At 37.7% G+C, this 21,041-nt stretch overlaps 1 protein-coding gene across 5 annotated transcripts in view; it reads left to right on the top strand.

Annotated features, from left to right (window-relative positions):
* ARHGEF4 (Rho guanine nucleotide exchange factor 4) overlaps positions 1–21,041 on the top strand; it is a 251,231-nt gene that overhangs the window by 119,860 nt on the left and 110,330 nt on the right. Inside the window, exon 3 of one of the 5 annotated variants that reach the window (XM_004777772.3) lies at positions 6,748–7,026. The exons of the other annotated variants lie outside the window; for them this stretch is intronic. Within the exon in view, the coding sequence (XP_004777829.2) occupies positions 6,748–7,026 (279 nt within the window). The remainder of the gene's footprint in view (positions 1–6,747; positions 7,027–21,041) is intronic. 5 annotated transcript variants of the gene reach the window in all.

The raw sequence follows: 21,041 nt of genomic DNA, 5'->3' as shown, positions 1-21,041 counted from the left end.
AATTACTGGATCAAATGTTAGTTCTATTTTTAATTTTTTTCTCATTCAGTAAACATTTTCTTTTTTTTTTTTTCATTATGTTCAGTTGGCCAACGTATTAGTTTTTGATGTAGCATTCAATGATTCATTAGTTTCATATCGCACCCAGTGTTCATCATATCATGTGCCCTCCTTAATACCCATCACCTGGTTACCCATACCCCTACCCCACTCCCTTCTGTGATACTCAGGTTGTTTCCTGGAGTCATAAATGGACCCTCAAATCTATGGTCAACTAATCTTCAGCAAAGCAGGAAATAACACCCAATGGACAAGAGACAGTCTCTTCAACAAATGGTGCTGGGAAAATTGGACAGCCACATGCAGCAGAATGAGACTGGACCTTTCTCTTACACCATACACAAAGATAAACTCAAAATGGATGAAAGACCTAAATATGAAACAGCAATTCATCAAAGTCCTAGAGGAGAACAGAGGCAGTAACCTCTCTGACATCAGCCACAGCAACTTCTTGCAAGACATGTCTTTAAAGGCAAGGGAAGCAAAAGCAAAAATGAACTTCTGGGACTTCATCAAGATATAAATCTTCTGCGCAGCAAAGGAAATAGTCAAAAAACTAAAAGACAGCACACAGAGTGGGAGAAGATAATTTGCAAATGATGTTAATAGATCAAGAGCTAGTATTCAACATCTATAAAGAACTAATCAAACTCAACACCCATAAAACAATAAATCCAGTCAAGAAATGGGCAGAAGACATGAACAGACACTTCTCCAAAGACATACAAATGGCTAACAGACACATGAAAAAATGCTCCACATCACTATCCATCAGGGAAATACAAATCAAAACCACCATGAGATACCACCTCACACCCATCAGAATGGCTAAAATCAATAAGACAGAGAACAACAAATATTGGTGGGGATGTGAAGAAAGGGGAACCCTCTTACACTCCTGGTGGGAATGCAAGCTGGTATAGCCACTCTGGAAAACAGTATGGAGGTTCCTCAAAAAGTTAAAAATAGAGCTACCCTATGACCCAGCAATTGCACTACTGAGTATTTACCACAAAGATACAAATGTAGTGAAATGAAGGGACACTTGCACCCCAATGTTCATAGCAGCAATGTTCACAATAGCTGAAATGTGGAAGGAGCCAAGATGTCCTTCAACAGATGAATGGATAAAAATGTGGTTCATTTATACAGTGAAATATTACCCATCAGACAGGATTAATACCTACAATTTGCATCGGCATGGATGGAACTGGAGAGGATTATGCTAGGTGAAATAAGTCAAGTAGCAAGACCATTATCATATGTGTAATATAAGGAATATTTTTAATTTTTTGAGGAACCTCCATATTGTTTTCCATAGTGGCTGCACCAATTTACCTTCCCACCAACAGTGCATCAGGGTTCCCTTTTCTTCACACCTTTACCAATGTTGTTTTGTTTTGTTTTGTTTTGCCTTTTTGGCAATAACCATTCTGATGTGTGTGAGGTGATATCCCACTATGGTTTTTATTTGCACATCCCTGATGATTAATGATGTTGAGCATCTTTTCATGTGTCTGTTGGCCAACTAGATGTCTTCTTTAGAAAAATCTCTATTCAGGTCCTCTGCCCATTTTTAAATTGGATTATTTGTTTTGTGTGTTTGTGTTTAATTTGCATGAGTTCTTTATGTATTTTGGATATTAACCCCTTATCAGATATATCATTTGCAAATATCTTCTCCCATTCAGTGGGTTGTCTTTTCGTTTTGTTGTTTCCTTTGCTATGCAAAATCTCTTAAGTTTGATGTAGTCCCAATTGTTTATTTTTGCTTTTGCTGCCCTTGCCTGAGGAGAAAGATTCAGAAAAAATATTACTAAGGCCAATATCCAAGAGTTTGCTGCCCATGTTTTGTTTTGGGAGTTTTATGGTTTCAGGTCTGACATTTAGGCTTTTAAACTATTTTGTGTTTATTTACGTGTATGGTACAAGAAAATGGTTCAGTCTCATGTTCTGCATGTACCTTTCCAGTTTTCCCCAACACCATTCATTGAAGAGACTAACTTTTCCCATTGTATATTCTTGCCTCCTGTGTCATAGACTAATTGATCATGTAAGTGTGGGTTTATTTCTGGACTCCCTATTCTGTTCCCTTGATCTATATGTCAGTTTGTGTTCCAGTACTATGCTGTTCTGATTACTACAGCTTTCTAGTGTATCTTGAAATCTCCAGCTTTGTTCTTCATTCTGAACATTGTTTTCACTTATTCAGGGTCTTTTGTGGTTCCATACAAATTTTAGGATTTTTTGTTGCAGTTATTTGAAAAATGATATTAGTATTCTGGCAGAGTTCACATTGACTCTGTAGATAGATTTGGGTATTATCAATATTTTAATAAGATTATTTCTTACTATCCATGAACATGGGATATCTTTCTACCTATTTGTGTCATCTTTAATGTCTTTCATCAGTGTCTTCTAGTTTTCAGCATACAGGTCTTTCACCTCCTTGTTAGTAGGTATCTTATTTTTTTTGAGGTAATTGTAAATGGAAGTATTCTCTCAATTTCTCTTTCTGCTAATTCATTATTTTTATAGAAATGCAACACAGGTCTGTTAATTAATTCTATGTCCTGTGACTTTACTGAACTCATTTATTAGTTCTAATAGTTGTTTTAATGAATTTTTTATGGTTTTTGATATATAGTATCATTTCATCTGCAAATTGTGACAGTTTTACTTCTTCTTCCTTACTAATCTGAATGCCTTTTATTTCTTCTTGTCTGATTCTTGTATATTTTAACCATTTTTAAGGGCATATCTGATGGTAAAATATTCCCTGTTTTCCTTTCTCTGAGAATGTCTTGATCTTTCCTTCATTCCTGAAGGATATTTTCACTGCACATAGGATTCTGCATTAACAATTGTTTTCTTTAAAAATGATCTTGAAAAATGTTGTACCTCTTCTTTCTGGATTCCAGAGTTTCCTATGATGTCATTTAAATTGCTTTTCCTGTATAAGGAAGTTGTCTTTTCTATCTTACAGCTTTCTGCCTTGCTTGTGCTGACCGATGAAATGTCTGATACTAAACAGAGAGACATTTGGAGAGCATCTTATTCATTTGTACAGAACAAGGTTACTTTACAAGGATGCAAACTGAATAAACCTAAACTGTACTGCCCAATACTACAAAGAGGATTACAGATTTGTACTAGAACTTTCTCCAAGTAAAAATGTCAAGATTCTCCAAAGTAAAAATGAAAAATCAGAGAATGAGTTTAATGCTGAGTAGCATGTTTATAGTGAAGTGCTGAAGTAGGACCTGAAAACAAATCATTCCAGAGAGATAGGACTCTATGACCACCACAGCCCTCTCATCCCTGTCTACTTATTAATAAAAACAGCAGTATTGGCTAGTATATATTGATGCAATGTGTATGGACAGACATTATGCTAAGTGCTGTATGGATACTCTTATTTAGTTCTGATAATTTTTCTGAAAAGTATTAGTATTCCCATTTTAAGGTGGAGAAATAGAGAGGAAGTTAAGGAAAGTTTCCCAAAGCAACTCTTTTGGTGAGAGCCACATCCAGGATTCAAACTCAGCTTAACTAACCCCACAGTCTGTTCCCTGACCCTCCACCCTAGGACAGATGAGTCCTAGGCAGAACAGCCTGATGTGCCTTGCCTATCTTACTTACCTGTCTCTCTAGTACAGTGATTCTCAAACTAGCCATGTAACATAATCCCTGGAGGGCATTATGAACAGATTACTGGCCCCACTTTTAATTCAGAAAAGTCTTGATCAGGCTTGAAAATGTGCACTTCAGCAGGTTCCCAAGAGTATGAGTTATCCATTGTTACATAACCACCCTGACTTAGCTGTGTGCTTTTGGCTCAGAGTCTCTCACAAGGCTGTAGTCAATGTTTTGGCAATGGCAGCACTCATCTCAAGGCTGGATTGCAGGATGTCTGGCTTACACACATGCTCTGTGACGGGTCACAGATCCTTGCTGGCTATTGTTTGGAGACATCAGTTTCCTGCCACATGAGCCTCTCCATAACACTCTTCACAGTATGTCACTTGGCTTCCTGCAGAGCAATGCATCCAGGAGAGGCCCCCCAAAATGGAAGCCACAGCCTTCCTATAACATAATCTCAGAAGTGGCATCCCATTCCTTCTGCTATATTCTGTTCATTAGAAGAGAGTCACTAAGTCCAGCCCACTCTCAAGAAGAGAGGCTCAGACAAGGGCCTGCACCAACCAGGGGATCATCTTAGAGGCTGTTCACCATACTGGGTGCTGCTGCTTGACTGGAGCCACACTTTGCAATCTCCTGCCTATTTAATAGCCTCAGAACAAGACCATTTTTCCTGATAACAAAGCTCTTTGGTAAGTAAAGGGATATATGACTCTAGTAGCCTCCCAAGGTAGGAAAAGGTGTGGGAAGGGAGTTAACTCTTTTCTATTGAGCATACAGAAAAAAATCAAGGTAAACTTTTGCATTTAAAACACTCAGTCTTCAGCCCGCATTCTCTCTAACGGCCCATAACCAAGCTATGAAAGTGTTAATGTTCTAAAATTATGATGAAAGGAAAGTTGAGGATAAAGCTCTCATGATAGCATGAAGAGGCCCCATCAACAACTCAGGTACAGACTGGTAGAAGAGTAGGGAGTGGTGTGATGGAAAAGTCCAAGTCACCTCCTAACTCGAAAACAAGTGAATTCAACTTTAGTAGCAGTAAGCTCCAGTATCAGGTGGCTTAATTTCCTTCTAGAAGGCTTAATATCATTTACTTGCTGAACGGCAAGGGCCCATCTTCTTTATCTAGTGTACCTAAAGTGTATAAAAGGGGGCTTTGCATACAGATGTGCTCAATTAACATTCATTCCTTTTGGGGGGAATTTGAGAGTTAGGAAAGAGTCTGAGGTGTTGTTCTTCCTTACTTTGGAGTCATTCTATCTACCTATGAAACAACAGGAATTTATACGATGAGGAATAGTGAGTGGACATGGGATTTATGTTGCAGCTGGCGTGACAAATCGACCAGGAATGTGAGGGTAAGAGGATGAAGAAAAGAACTTGAGAAGCAAAGAGATGGGGGAAGGAGGAGCACTGAGGAGAATGTCCAACAGTGCTAAGTTTATTCAAAGTACTAAGGCCATATATATATATAGTGATAATAGGAGAAGCAATACACCTGTGTCTAGTTAAGCAACCACGAGTTCCCATAATAAGTTTCACATTTAACTATAAGCAAGACCTCGTGATGCCAAATGGCTGATGCTAGTATAATTGTTTTGTATTGATACAGCAAACCTGAAAGTAATTTATGGGCTCTACTAGGGCAGCAAGGACCAGCAACGAACTTATGACCCCAACCGAATTGTTCTCATTTATTTAGCAGGCATGTGGGAAGTCATGTAGGTAAGCGCCACATAGCACAGACCCTTTCTCAGTGCTACTCAACTTTTCCCATCCTAGACCTTTTGTTAGGTTATTCAGACTTTAAAGGAGGCACAAGTCAGGGCCTGGTTTGGTCCTCGTCTCAAACCTTATTGCGGCCTCCCACAGGTTTAGAATCACAATACTATGACACACAGAGCTGTGTGAACTCAGGAAATTGCTGAGGTTCTCTGAGACTCTATCTGTAAGATATAGATAATATACCAACTCTTTCTAACTCACAGTAGAGTTGGGGAAAGAAAACTAAATGAAAGCACTTTTTAAATTTAGAGGAATAAACAAACAAAGCAATATTTGGGAGCTAAAACAAAAACAAAACAAAAAAAAAAACAGAATAAACAATGATTTTAAACTTTGGGTGCATATTAGAATCACCTGGAGAGATTTGAAAAGTCTGAGTTCCCAGGCTGTACCCCAAAACCATAAACAACAATTATGCTCCCTTCTCTTCCTCCTCCTCTGCCTTCCTCTCTCTCCCATGGAAGTGGGTGCATATATACATATACATATTTATATGTATATTATTTAAGTAAACTCTTAAAATAGTTAAAAGAAATTTCACTTTTGTTTCAACCAAATAATATGCACAAAGTATTGAGGATGACATTCCAAAGGAGTATGTGAAAGAGGTGTCCTGCAGGGTGAGGTGGAGGTGGGAGTCATGAGACTTGAAGAACACCTGTGAATGAAAGAGCTTCATTTCTCAGTGCCTGTGGGTTGATCATAACAGAAAGGATGGCCCTATCAGCACAGACCTGAAGTATTCTGTTAGGAGGGACAAACTTTATTTTGAATTCAGTTAGAGTGCCTGAGTAGATCACTAAACTGGGACAGAGTGGGGGCAGCATAGGTAGGTGAAGCTGTGTGTATGCTGAGTTAATGTCTGAGCCAAGACAAGTAAGAGGTGCCTGAGTGTGTTTGTGTTCAAATTCTATTCTTAGGGGATATTTGTTTAAGCAAGAACATTTGCCCTAACTATTTACCTTTTAAAAGTATTTCTAACAAACATGCCAAGTTCAGTAATTACTTTCAAGACTTTCTTTGATCAAGGTGGAACACTTGATTTTTTAAAATAGTCTTAAAATATAGATTTTAGCAGAAACAATATTTGTTTATTCCTAATCTTCACATTTTCCAAAATTACTGTGAACAAAGTATTTCACTAGAATCTGTATTTTGGGGATTAACCAACAGATGGGGTAATATTGAAAAAAAAAAAAAACTAAACAGGAAAAGGACACTGTGCTCAGTTGATACGTTCTCCTCTCTCCTGTCCAGAACCACATGCGGTGGGAAGAACAAGGCAAGAAGCCCATTTGCTCCCACAGTCAGAAAGCTTTTCACATTGAGCCAGTTCAGAGGGCATGGACCCTCCCCTCTGTCTCTGCAGAGGATGCACCAAAGGAGATTCCTTTACAACCCAGGAGCATCATTCCTCAGCTCCCAAGCATCAGTTTAGATGACCTGTGGCTGGAGAAGACACAGAGAAGGAGGTTGAAGAAGCAGGTTCAGGAGAGGAAGATGCAAAAAAGGATAGTGCATAAAGATGGAGTCCAAGTAAGCTGTTCACATGCCATGTGTCATCAGACTTGGCCTGCTATCTCCTCTTCCTCTGCAGCTGCTTGCATTTCCTGTGACTCTTTCCTGTGCTAGAGCTTGTTACCCTTGGGCCCTCTGGATACAGTACAGTGATGCCCCTCTTCAGCCCCTCTGCCCTAGCACAGCCTGCAGGAGACACTTTTCATAGTGGCATGTCCCAAAGCTAAAGGTTGTGGATCCTTTTTCCTCTCTGCAGTATGTCTTGCCTGTGTCCTGCCCTTTGCAAGGTATTGGAGCAGAACTGAGGAAGGCAGGGCCAACCCTCAAGTCTGTCTGTAGTAATTACCATTTAGTAAGGACCTACTCTGTGCCAAGCACTGTGTTAGATACTGGTCAGTATTAGCTCTACTACCAACAAAAGAGCATGACATCCTGATATATTCTTAATTAAGTTAATTAAAATATTAGATCAATAGAATGTTGTCCCTAGGGACATTCCAACACCATGATTTTTGCATGAAACTGTCAGCCTATTAAAAAATGGCCTAATAGTGCATACATCATATCTTTTACTTAATCACAGACTCTGTTTCTTGTTCTTTCCTTTATAAAATAGCAGTTTTATACACATCCCTGAATCTTCCTCCTCCATGCATACCCACCCTTTTTTTTAATAAAATGAAATTCACATAACATAAAATTAACCATGTTAAAGTATACAATTCAGTGGCATTTAGTAGATTGACAAGGTTTTGCAAGATTCACCTCTATGTAGTTCCAAGACATTTTCATCATCTCTAAAGGAAACTTCATACCCATTAAGCAGTCACTACCCATTTCAAAACAAACAAAAGTTTTGAAAGGTCCCCAGATCCTGCAAGCACTAATCTACTTTCTGTCCCTAAGGATTTACCTACTCAGATATTTCATGTAAGTGGAATCATATAATACACAACCTTTTGGGTCTGGTTTCTTTCACTTAGCATAATCTTATTGAAATTCATCTATGTTATAGTATATATCAGCACTTCATTCTTTTTTAGGACTGAATAATATTCCATTGTACAGATATGTTCGTTTTATTTCATTTATCTATTAATCCATTGATAGATATTTGGGTTGTCTCCTCTTTTGGCTATTGTAAATAGTGCTGTCAGGAATATTTGTGTACAAACTTTTGTTTGAATACATGTTTCTATCCTTTTGGGTATATATCTAGAAGTGGAATATGGCATATGGAAATTCTATGATTAACTTTTTGACGAATTGCCAAGCTGTTTTGTATACCATTCACACCATTTTACATTTTTACCAGCAGTGTTTGAGGGTCACAAGTTCTCCACATCTTAAACAGTTGTTTTTTGTCTTGTATTATTTTGTTTAAATTATACCACCTAGTGGATCTGAATGGTACTGCATTGTGGTTTGATTTGCATTTTCCTAATGACTAATGTTGAACATATCTTCATATGCTTGTTGGCCATTTGTATATCTTCTTTGGAAAATTTTCTATTCTAGTTGTTTGCCCGTTTTATAACTGGGTTGTTTGTCTTCTTGTTGTTTAGTTGTAAGGATTCTTTATATATGTGGATACCAGCCCCTTTTGAATAAATTTTTTGCAGATATTTTCCCCCATCTGTAGGTTGATTTTCACTTTCTTAATAGTGTCTACTGATGCACAAAAGTAAATAATTTAAATAATTTTTTATAACCCAATCTATGTTTTCTTTTGTTCTGGTGAATTTAGAGTCATGTCTGAGAATCCGTTCCCGAATCCAAGGTTATGTACATTTACTTCTATGCTTTTCTCTAAGAGTTTTTATAACTCTTACTCTTACATTTGGGTTTTTTATTTATTTTGAACCAATTTTTGTGTTTTCGGTGAGGTTGAGGTCCAACTTCAGTTTTTTCCATGTGAATTTCTTGTTGTGTCAACAACATTCATTTGATGAAGAAATTATCCTTTCCCTCACTGAATGGTCTTTGTGCCCTTGTTAAAAAAAAAAAAAAAATCAAATGACCTTAGATATGTATATATGTATATATTTATTTCTGGACTCTCAATTCTGTTCCATTGGTCTGCATATCTATGTTTATGCCAGTATCAGACTATTTTAATTACTGTAGTTTGTATTCAGTTTGGAAATTGGGATGTATGAGTTCTCTTTGCTACTCATATATATGGCATGTAAGGCTATTGAGATTTTGTTAAGATTACACTGAATCCATAGATCACATTGGAGAGTACTGCCATCTTACCAATATTAAATCTTTGAATCCATAAACACAGGTTATTGTTCTGTTTTTTAGGAGTTCTTTAACTGCCTTTAAATTTAAAAAAAATTTTTTTCATTTTTACTAATTTATTTGACAGAGAGAGAGATCACAAGTACGCAGAGAGGCAGGCAGAAAGAGGGGAAGAAGCAGGCTCCCTGCAGAGTAAAGAACCTGATGTGGGGCTTGATCCCAGGACCCTGAGATCATGACCTGAGCTGAATGCAGAAGCTTACCCCACTGAGCCAGTCAGGTGCTCCTTTTAACAGTTTTTAGCAATTTATTTTATAGTTTTCAATGTACAAGTCTTGCACATCATTGTTAAATATTTCTTAAGTATTTTTTCAATTTTTTTAATTGACGTATAACTGACATACAACATTATATTAGTTTTAGATGAACAGCCTAGTGATTCGAGAGTTATATATATTATAAAATGCTCACCACAATAAATGTATCACTACCTGTAATCATACAAGATTAGTCCAATATTATTAACTATATCCCCTGTGATATACTTTTCATCCCCATGTCTTATTTATATTATACCTGGATGTCTGTAACTCTTAATCTCCTTCACCTATTTTGTCCACCATTCCACCTCCTCTCTGCAACCACCAGTTTGTTTTCTGTATTTATGGGTCTGCTTCTGCTTTTTGTTTGTTTGTATTCATTCATTTGTTTTGATTTTTAGATTCCACATATAAGTGAAATTGTATGGATTTTTTCCTTCACTGTCCGATTTATTTCACTTAGCATTATACTTTCAAGGTCCATCCATGTTGTCATGTCACAAATGGCAAGATTTTAGTCTTTTTATGGCTGAATAATGTTCTGTTATAAATGAAGATATGGTATATATACTGTATCTTTATACATTCATTTATTGATAAACACTTAGGTTGCTTCCATATCTCAGCTACTGTAAATAATACTACAATAAACTGGGGTGCATATATCTTTGAATTAGTGGGTAATACCTAGTAGTGGAATTACTGGATTGTATGGTATTTCTATTTTTAGTTTTTTGAGGATTCTCCATAGTGTTTTCTGTAGTGCTTGCACCAACTTACATTCTCACTAATAGATCACAAGTGTTCCCTTTTTTCTACATCCTTGCAAATAATTTTTATTTGTTGTCTTTTTGATACTAGCCATTCTGACAAGGTGACAGATACCTCGCTGTGGTTTTGATTTGCATTTCCCTGACAATGAGTGATGTTGAGGATCTTTCACGAGTCTTTTCAGTGTGTCTTCTTTTGAAAATGTCTATTCAGGTCCTCTGCCTAGGGTAATATGGACCTCATAAAATAAATTGAAAAGTATTCTCTCCTGATCTATATTCTTGAAAATATTGATAAAATTGGTTTTCTTTGCTCTGAAGTCTACTTTGATATTAACATATGCAAATCTTTTTTTATTTATGTTTAACTTTTACTTTCAAACTGTCATTAATTTGAAGTGAATTTCTTGTAAGCAACAATGTTGGATTTTTTTAATCCATTATGCTTATCTCTGTCTTTTAATTGGTGTATTTTGATCATTGACATTCGAAATAATCATTGTGTTAGGGCTTCAGTCTGTCTTTTTTTTTTTTAATTTTATTTATTTATTTGACAGACGGAGATCAGAAGTAGGCAGAGAGGCAGGCAGAGAGAGAGGAGGAAGCAGGCTCCCTACTGAGCAGAGAGCCCCATGCAGGGCTCAGTCCCAGGACCCTGGGATCATGACCTGAGCCGAAGGCAGAGGCTTTAACCCACTGAGCCACCCAGGCACCCCTAGTCTGTCATTTTATTACCAGTTTCCTGATTGTTTCTCCTGTTTTCCAGTACTCTTTTCTTACTTTTCTGTCAGTTACACAAATATTTTTTAGGATTCCATCATAATTTATTTGTAGTGTTTTTTAAAAGATTTATTTACTTATTTTAGAGAGAGAGAAAGAACTTGCATGTGAGAGTTGGGGAAGGGGCAGAGGGAAAGTCTCAGGTAGGCTCCCCATTGAGTGTGGAACCTGACATGGGCTTGATCTTACCAGCCATGAGATCATAACCTGAGCCAAAACTAAGAGTCCTGCACTTAACTAACTGAGACACCCAGGTGCCTCCTGTGCTATTTTTTGAATATATGGTTCTGTATGGTTTTCTCAGTGTTTGCTAAAAGTATTGTTGTATACATACATAACCAATCATTGTGTACTGTTATCAACATTTTATCACTTCCAATAAATCTTACGTCCATTGAGGTTCATTTACCCTCCCTACTTGTAAAGTATTATTGTCTAAAATGTTTTCTCTATAAACGTTGAGCACCATATCAAAGATTTTTAAATTTTGTTTTAGTCATCAAAAATGATTTGACATTCACAAGAAGTAAGATAGTCTATTATATTTACCCTAATTTTTAACTATGCCATTGTTCTTTCTTTATGAAAGTCCAGACTTTTTTTGTCATCATTTCCTTTCTCTTTAGAAAACTTCCTTTACCCACCCTTAAAGGGTAAGTTTGCCAACAATAAATCTTTCACTTTTCCTTCAACTAAAAATGTCTTTATTTTCCCTTCATCCTGAAGGAAAAAAAGTACAAGTTTGGGAGTTGACAGTTCTTTTCTTTCAGTACTAAAAATGTCTTGGGCCACTTCCTTCTGGCCTACATGGCTTCAGATGTCAAGCCCATTGTCATTACAATTGGGGCAACCATATAAGTAGTGAATCTTTGCTCTCTGGCTGCTTTCAAGTTTGTTTGTTTGTTTGTTTTTTAATTCTTTTCAATTTTCGGAGGCTTAACTATGATATGTCTTAGAACTCATTTCTTTGAGTTTATCCTATTTGTGGTCCACTCAATGTCTTAGTTAGCTTGGGCTGCTACAACGTAATACCACAGACTAAGTGGCTTAAAGAACAAACGTTTATTACTCACAGTTCTGGAGGCTAGATCCAAGACCAAAGTGGTGGCTGATTTAGGGTCTAATGGAAGCCTGCTCCCTGTTTTGAGATGGCTTCTTGCTGTATCCTCACATAGCAGAAAGTAAGATCATCTCTCTTGCGTCTTTTCTCACTAGGGCACTAATCCCATTTATAAGGGCTACACTTTCTTTTACCTTCAGATACCAACACACTGAGGGTGAGGGCTTCAGAATGAATTGAGAGGGGACACAAACATTTAGTTCAATAGCAATAAGTGTTTTGAATTTGTAGTTTTATATATTTCACCAAATTTGGGAAGTGTTCAGCCATTATTTCTTTAAATATTGTTTCAATCCCATTTGTATCTCTTCTCCTTTAAAAACTCTGCTCTTTTGTTTTTCACCCACAGATCTCTGGGACTCTATTTATTTTGTTTCTATTTTCTCTGTTGTTCAGAATGAGCAAATTCTATTGATCTACCTTCAGGTTCAATGACTTTATCCTCTGTATCTTCGCTCTACTACTGAGCCTATCAACGTTTTGTAATCTAGCAGGATTTTTGTATCAGTATTGATTCCTGTTTGGTTCTTTGTACAACTTCTTTGGTTTTGTTTTGTTTTGTTTGCTTCAAGAAAATGTGTAACTGATTATTCAAGTACTGTTATAATGATTGCTGTATTTACACTGTCAGATAATTCAGGATCTGATTCATCTCAGTGTTGATATGTTGCCTTTTCTCATTCATTTTGTGAGTCTCGTCTTTCTTTGTATAATGAGGGATTCTCTGTTGTATCATGAATATTAATGTGATGAGACTCTGTATTGTATTTTACTTTCTTATTCTTCTTATTTTAACAGTCAGTCCCCCTGACAAAAGTTGGGCTCTCACTGCTTCATTGCAGTTGGGTAGGGTAGTTCATCTCGCTCCTTAGGACTGCTTACAACTTCCTGGTAAAAGTGGGGCACCAACTCTACCACCTCATTGCTTCCAACATGTAAGTTGCCTCCCTGCTGGGCCCTGTCAACACACCGGGAGAGGAAACAAAGTAGAGTGCCAGTTGACCCTGCCTCTCTTCAGTTCCCCTGCCTCACTTGCTGCCCAGTGGGTCTGGAGGTTCATCTTTCCTACCTTTCTGACACAGGGACAGGTAGATATTAAAGTGGTGACAGGGACAGGTAGATTTAACATGATGTCATTCAGTCTCATTCATGCCCACTGTGGTAGACAATCACCCTGGCTGCACCCCACTGGCACCAGAGCAAAGGTGGTAAAAACCTACTGGTGCTGCACCCCACCTCACATTGTCCTCTTGTCTAGTTCTTGTTACATGAGGGTAAGGCTCAGCTCTCTGCTGGACCCACTGACACTACCCTGGCAAACAAATTGGATCGCAACTGCTTGCTTCCACCAGGCAAGGGATGGAAAGTCAGCTCCCTGCTTGGCCTGCTAACACTACCTATTGGGGAAATTAGAGTGCCACCTGGAAAAGAATGTAAACTTCCCACTCATTTTCATAGACACCACTGAGTGGGGACAACTAGAGCATTTCCTACTTCTGCTGGGTGCATGTTGGGAATATAACTCTGTGTTCAGCCCAGGAAAACCACCTGAGAAGGGAATTAGAGCATGCCATCTGCTTCTGTGAGATAGGAAAATGGGGTGAAAGATTAGCTCTCTGCTTGGCCCCACCTTCATTTCATGTTCTCTGTCCCTTTTGGTCCAAACAGGCAGTGATTTTGCTGTGATAATATTCTCAACAGCCTTTTGGGTCTCCCATGTTTGTGATGGGGATTCACTCCATTAACCAAGAAGTTCTTCCAAAGATCTTTCATCTCTCTATTTTTGGCTTTTTCTGATATGACTAAGAAGATTGTGAGTCACATGCCTAGTGTTTTCAAAGATTGTTTTGTATAACTGAATACTCTTTCAATCTTTTGAGGCATTAGCAAAAGATGAGGTCTAGACACTCTCAGCTTTTTCTCTAGACCTACTTTTCTGAAACTGACCTCTTTATTTTAGTATTTTTCCCATCTGGATAAGCTAAGAATTTCCCAAATCATCAAGCCCCTATTACTTATTTTTCAATAGTTCTTCCCTCAATTTCACTCTTTCTTCTTGCATTTTATCATAAGCATCATGAAGAAAACTTTCAACACTTTGCTTAGACTCCTTACCTAAATATCCAAGTTCATTATTTGCCAGTTGTGTTTTCTTCATAACTACAGAACACACTTCTGCTAAGCTTCCTACCACCAAATGACAAGGATCCTCTTTCCTTTAGTATCAGAAAAAAAAAAAAATCCCTCATTTCCTTCTGAGCCCTCACTAAAGGAACATTCAATGTCCATTTTCTACTAATGGTCTATTCAAAACATCTTAGTTTTTATCTAAGTCAATTTATGTTTTTTTAATCAAGCTCTTCTCCCTCCTGAGCCCTCACTGCCTGGCATGACTTCAATATCCATGTTTCTACTAACAATCTATTCAAGGCAATCTAGATTTTTTTCTACATGCTTTTCCAAATTCTTCCAGCCTCTGCCTACTACTCAATTACAAAGTCTCCATGTTTTTAGATGCTTGTTATAGTCACATTCCACTTCCAGGCACCAGAATCTCTACTTGTTTCCTATTTCTGCTATAACAAATTGCCATAGATCTAATGATTTAAAACAATACAAAACCATGATCTTACAATTCTATATGTCAGAAGTCTGACATGGCCCTCACTGAGCTAAAATCACTGCATCAGTAAAGCTGTGTTCCTTTCTTGAGGTGCTAAGGGAGAATCCATTTCCTTGTCTTTTCCAGCTTCTGGAGGCTGCCCACATTCCTTGTCTTCTGACCACTTCTGCATCTTCAGAGTCACCAACATGGCATCTCTCTGACTATTCTTCTATAGTTCTCTCTCTCTCTGAAACTGACCTCAGCTGGGAAAGGTACTTTTAAGGACTCATGATCAGGTTAGGTCCACCTAGATTATCTCCCTCTCTCATGATCATTAACCTTAATCACATCTGCAATGTCAGTTTGCTTGGTAAGATAACAGGCAGGGATTAGGATGTGTGTACTGGGTATATTATTCTACCTACAACAATCACCCTTCTAATGTTTTAGCTAGGGGAAACAAGCTTTTCTTAGAGCTTTTCTTGTTTATGCCTGTTGCTAGTTCTGGGTTGGAGGTTTCTGCAGTGCCTTGTCTGGGTTACATGCGGGGCATAAGGAGACCCAGGTCACTCAGCACCCCGTTGTTTCTCAAATCCTGAGATCTCTAGATAGCCCACCTTCTTCTACCTTCCAATCTTTCTATGTTTGTTTGTTGTGTTGTATCTAAGGAATTTATTGGGAAGAGAAAGGGCCTTGAAAGAATAGGGCTATTACATCCTAGCAGAACCAGAAATCTATGAATGTTTGGTTTTTAAGAACTAAGCGGGTTTGGGGGGTTGAGGGGATCACTAAGGCCATTCACACATTCAATAATGTGCTAGAAGAACTCAGCATATAATCATATTTATGGGGAGACTTATTTCAGTGAAAGGATATAGGACAGGATCAGCAAGGGGAAAAGATACAGGTGAGGTCTGGATAAGTGACCCATGAAGTCCTCCCATGTTTTCTCTTTTCTGTGAGGGTTCACATTGAGTTTGCTTCTTTCTCTAGCAGGAAAAAAAAAATTCAGTAATGTGTGCCTAATGCTTCTGTCCAAGTAAGTCCACTAGTCACTGAGTGCTTAATGTTTTTATTGGAGAAGGCTGGTCGCATGGTACCCCCTGCCGAATACATACCAAATTCCAGACTGTTAGAAGGAAACCATATTGGCCTAAAGCACATTATACAATTGAGAACTGTAAGTACTCATTTTAATTAGATGATAAATAAATATTGTACACATGGTCCACGCACAGTAAACCCATCCTTATAAGTTATGGAATGGTTTGAGAGCCAAGCTTCCAGATGCCAGCTAAGAACAAAGCCTGCACACAGGCCCCAATAAAAATAACAGCCTTGGAGCTGGTCTGCTGTTTTCTCTTTTCTGCATATGAGTAATAAACTTATTTGAGATTTTATCAGATAATAAATCAAGACAACAACATAAATGGAATAGCCAAACACTTTAGGATCTCACAAAATTCCACTCCAGAGAGTATGCAAACCTATAGCTGTGAATGGAAGGAAGATTCAGAGATGGGGATAGTACATAACATAAGATCACTTTTTACAAAGTACTTGTACCATTTGACTATAACTCTCAAAGTGGGAAGTGAGATTATAGGAGATAAAAAATATTGTTTTATATTTTGAAGTGAATATTTTTAAAATTTTTTATTAACATATAATATATTATTAGCCCCAGGGGTACAGGTCTGTGAATTGCCAGGTTTACACACTTCACAGCACTCACCATAGCACATACCTTCCCCAAATTCCACAACCCAACTACCCTCTCCCTATCTCCCTCCCCCTGGCAGCCCTCAGTTTGTTTTGTGAGATTAAGAGTCTATTATGGTTTGTCTCCCTCCCGATCCCATCTTGTTTCATTTATTCCTTTCCTACCCCCAGAACACCCCACATTGCCTCTCAACTTCCTCATATCAGGGAGATCATATGATAATTGTCTTTCTCTGATCGACTTATTTTGCTAAGAATAATACTGTCTAGTTCCATCCACGTCATCGCAAATGACAAGATTTCATTTCTTTTGATGGCTGCATAGTATTCCATTATATATATATACCACCTCTTCTTTATCCATTCATCTGTTGATGGACATCTAGGTTCTTTCCATAGTTTGGCTATTGTGGACATTGCTGCTATAAACATTTGGGTGCATGTGCCCCTTTGGATCACTACATTTGTATCTTTAGGGTAAATACCCAGTAGTGCGATGCTGGGTCATAGGGTATCTCTATTTTCAACTTTTTGAGGAACCTCCATGCTGTTTTCCAGAGTGGTTGCACCAGCTTGCATTCCCACCAACAGTGTAGGAGGGTTCCCCTTTCTCCACATTGAAGTGAATGTTTTGATGCAGATGCCATGGCAAACTAGCCATATCAAATGGTTGCAACAAGTTAACCCATGAATCTAAACAATTTTATTATATCAACAGTCTTGTGAGTTGGTTATCATGTACCATATTTTACAGATGAAAAAGCTGAGGTTCAGAGGTATTAAGAAACTTGACAAATTTTAAGGCCGTATATTGGCAGAGACTGGATTTGAACCCCTATTTGTGCATCTCCAAAGCCTTTTCTCTTTCTACTTGTATTGCTTTAGGTAGGTTATGGAATGATGAGCTAAAACCACATATTTTTTACTGTAAGTTCTCATTTTAATTAGCTGATATGTAAAAAAAAAAAAAATTTTGTTGGAAGCTGTGTAACTACATAAGGCAGAAACAGATGCAGCATATATAGTGTGGTACTTCCCTGACTTCGCAATTCCTAGTGAAAGTTGTACCTGCCAGAATCACTTCATCACTGTCTGAAGAGGAGGATGAATCTGAGTCCTGATGAATCTGAGGAAATAGTTCAGTTCTTGTTGCACTACCATTTTTTTCATACATAAGATTTGTATCACTATTGGAGAGGAATTCACTTCAACAGTCAGTGCATTTCAGGTTAAAAGTTCCCACCAACAGTCCACATTCTTGTTTAAGACTCAAAAGCTGTAAGGACCCTGGTGCTCTCACAGAGTACTTTTGCCTCCAGCACCCAGCTTCTCAGAAAGCCCCTTCTTACTCCTCAGTGCCCTTGGTGTCTGGTGACTCAGTGTAGGCTAAGAATGTTTCCTCCATGCTATTCTAACGAAGAGTTATTTATCACTAATTTTGATGAGGAATCTATAATGCATGAAACTAAATAGTTCCTTATGATTCACAGATTTCATATTTGTGAGTTCATCTCCTCACTAAAATTTATTTGTAACCCCAAATTCAGTACTCAAGGCACTTGTGCAGTCATTCACAGACATGTGCAGAACAGCAAACATTTGAGTCACCCAGTACTAGGTTCTCAGCTCAGGTTGAACAGGGTGATGCTCTACTTCATGTTTAAGCTTTTTTGCTAAACAAATGTCCTCTTTGTGGCCTATTTAGTACTATGTTTTTGGCATTTTTGTGCTTTTTGTTGGTGATTGTGCTGCTTAAAATGACTTTCAGACATAGTGCTGAAATGATATCCAGTGTTCCTAAGCACAAGAAAACTGTGATTGCCTTATAGAGAAAATACATTTATTGGCTAAGCCTTGTTCAGGCATGAGTTCTATGGCTAGTGGCCATGAATTCAATGTTAATGAAGTAATAATGTGATACATTCAGAAAAAAAGGAAGTGGGAATTCACTGATCTCATTATGAAGTCATTCTGGAACGTGCTAAAGTGAAAGCTATAGTGTATGCTTCAAATATGAAAAAAGCAGTTAAAATGTGGGTGCATGAGATGATGAACTAAAAAGCGTATATGGGGCAGCATGTTGTAGGACTGAAAGCTGGGGAAATTTATGTTCACATTACCCAGTGTTAGGAAAATGTTAAACCTATAGCACTTGCATGGCTCATCTGTTTCAAAGGATGTAATGGTGTAAGAAACATTAAATTTTCAGGTGAGGTAGGCTCTAAGGATGAGGGGGTTTCAAGAAAAAAGAAAAATTTAAATACCAGCTAAGTATTATACAAGAAAAGGGTTATGTGGAAGAGTAGGTTTTCAGTGCTGATAAGACTGGCTTATTTTACAAGGACTTTGACAAATGAAACGTCATGCAAAATACTGTTTTGACTGACAAAAATGCTGTGACTAGAGGCTCACAGGAACCTCACTATTTCCCCCCAGGAGCAATGACTCAGTATTTGCTAGTGCAGTGTTTTCAAAGGCTTTATAAAATATATGTGGCATGAATAATTAGACTCAACTGTAATTGGAAGACCACAGCTCTAGGAAGAGGGTATGAAGGAAAGCATGGGGATGTGTGGATATAAAGTAGTCATATTCAGTTGTGACTCATTACTATCTTTATAATAAAAACCTTTTTCCTTAGTGATGCAGTCTAATTCCCTGCATTTGTCTCTTCCACAACCAGACTGAATACATAGAATTACCTAGGTTTTGGACTCTTTAATCCATTCTGATAGGATGTTTTCCAGGTGTTTATCAAGGCCACTGTATTTTACCTACTTAAAAGAGCTATAAGCTAGATATTGAAAATATCTTGATTAAGGTGAATATTACTTTTATTTATTCAACATACATTTAATTTTAAAAATAATGTCTGGGGCACTAACATACTAGGCATTGTTCTGGGTGGTGAAGATGTAAAAATTAAAGCACTACAGTAGAGGAATTCAAGTACCACAGGGGATCACAGGAGGGATGCTGAAGCCAGCCTGGCAATGTAGATGTCCCCTGAGCTGAATCCCAAAAGATGTGTAGGTTTATTAGGAAAGAAAGGAATGCAAGGAGGCTGTTAGGTCAGAGAAAACATCCTTAGCACAAGGATATGGTGGAAACTTTTAAGAGGTGGCTTAACTAGTATATCAAGTATGAGGAGGAGTGGCAGGAGATGAAACAGAGGATTAGGTCAGGGGCACATCACAGAGCATTCTAGATGAAGAGTTTATAGTTTGTCTTCTGGCCACTATGTGAGGTGGGAGCCATCGAAGGCTTTTAAGTGCAGAAACAATACGGGCATTTGATGCTAGCAATTGCACATTTTAAATAGGAAACAGAGTAGAGGATGAATTTGGGGATAACATAATAAGATATGAGGACCTGAATTAGATTGTAGCCAGAATAGGTAAAATAATAAAAAACTGTTCTAGTACTTATCAAGCATGTTTTAAGTGACAATCACTAAGTGATTCAAATGAAATAACACATTCCTTCCTACAGATGCCATTAGATGCCAGTATTAATGTTATTTTCATTTTTCTAGTGAGAAAATGAAGACATAATTGCCCAGGTAGCAATGGTACAAGCCAAACCCAAGAAGTCTAGCCCCAGAGCCCATGTTTTAACCAACATGTGATACATCCTCTCTAGGAGAAGGTTGGAGATATGTTTAAGAGATAAAATCTGTCAGATTTAGTTATTATTGGATGTGGGAGATGATAAAAAGGGATGAATCTAGTGTTTCCTTGGATTTCAGCTAAACAACTGGGTAGATGAATAGTGCTAGCCTTTCCTGAGAAAGGAAACACAGGAGGACCTGAGATGTAAAGAAAGGAGTAGAATAATAAGAATGATTTGGTACTAGTTCAGTCAGAGGTGGCTCATTCAAATGGATATATTCAGGAATCAGTGTTGGAATTATTAGTCTAAAGGTTAAGGAAAAAGTCAGGGCTAAAATAGAGATTAAAAAACCATGGGAATTGTATATTCTAGCAGAAAAGAAGGCAGAACCCAGAACCTCAACATGAATAATTACAAAGGAAGGAAAGCCAGGAGAGAAGGAAAATGGAGCAGAAACAGTGGAATGGTCAGCAATGTCAAATGTGGCAGAAAGTAATGAAAATGACTCACTGTACTTCACAATATGAACTTAATTATTGAGCTTTGTAAAGTAGTGTGGATATAGAAGTGTGGGCAGAAGTCAGGACAGTTGCATGAGGAATTAAATGAGGAAAGTGGAGGAAGTGAAGCAGTGAAAATGTCTGGAAATACAGTTTTCTTTCAAAAAAGATGGCCCAGAAAATAAGGAGATTTGGGGCACCTAACATTGATTAACCTCTCTGAACCTCAGTTTCCTCATCTGTAAAATGGAGATATTAACATCTTAATATTTTGTTGGCTTGTTGTAGGGATTAAATTAGAAATGATGAACTGTGTAGTACATGTCAGACACATATAAAGTGCTTAATGAAAGCTAT

The sequence above is a fragment of the Mustela putorius genome, unplaced genomic scaffold (assembly GCF_011764305.1).
Source record: "Mustela putorius furo isolate JIRA1106 unplaced genomic scaffold, ASM1176430v1.1 tig00003867_pilon_pilon_pilon, whole genome shotgun sequence".
Lineage (NCBI taxonomy): Eukaryota > Metazoa > Chordata > Mammalia > Carnivora > Mustelidae > Mustela > Mustela putorius.
The sequence above is the reverse complement of the archived record's forward strand: the minus strand, read 5'-3'. Positions and strand labels throughout refer to the sequence as shown.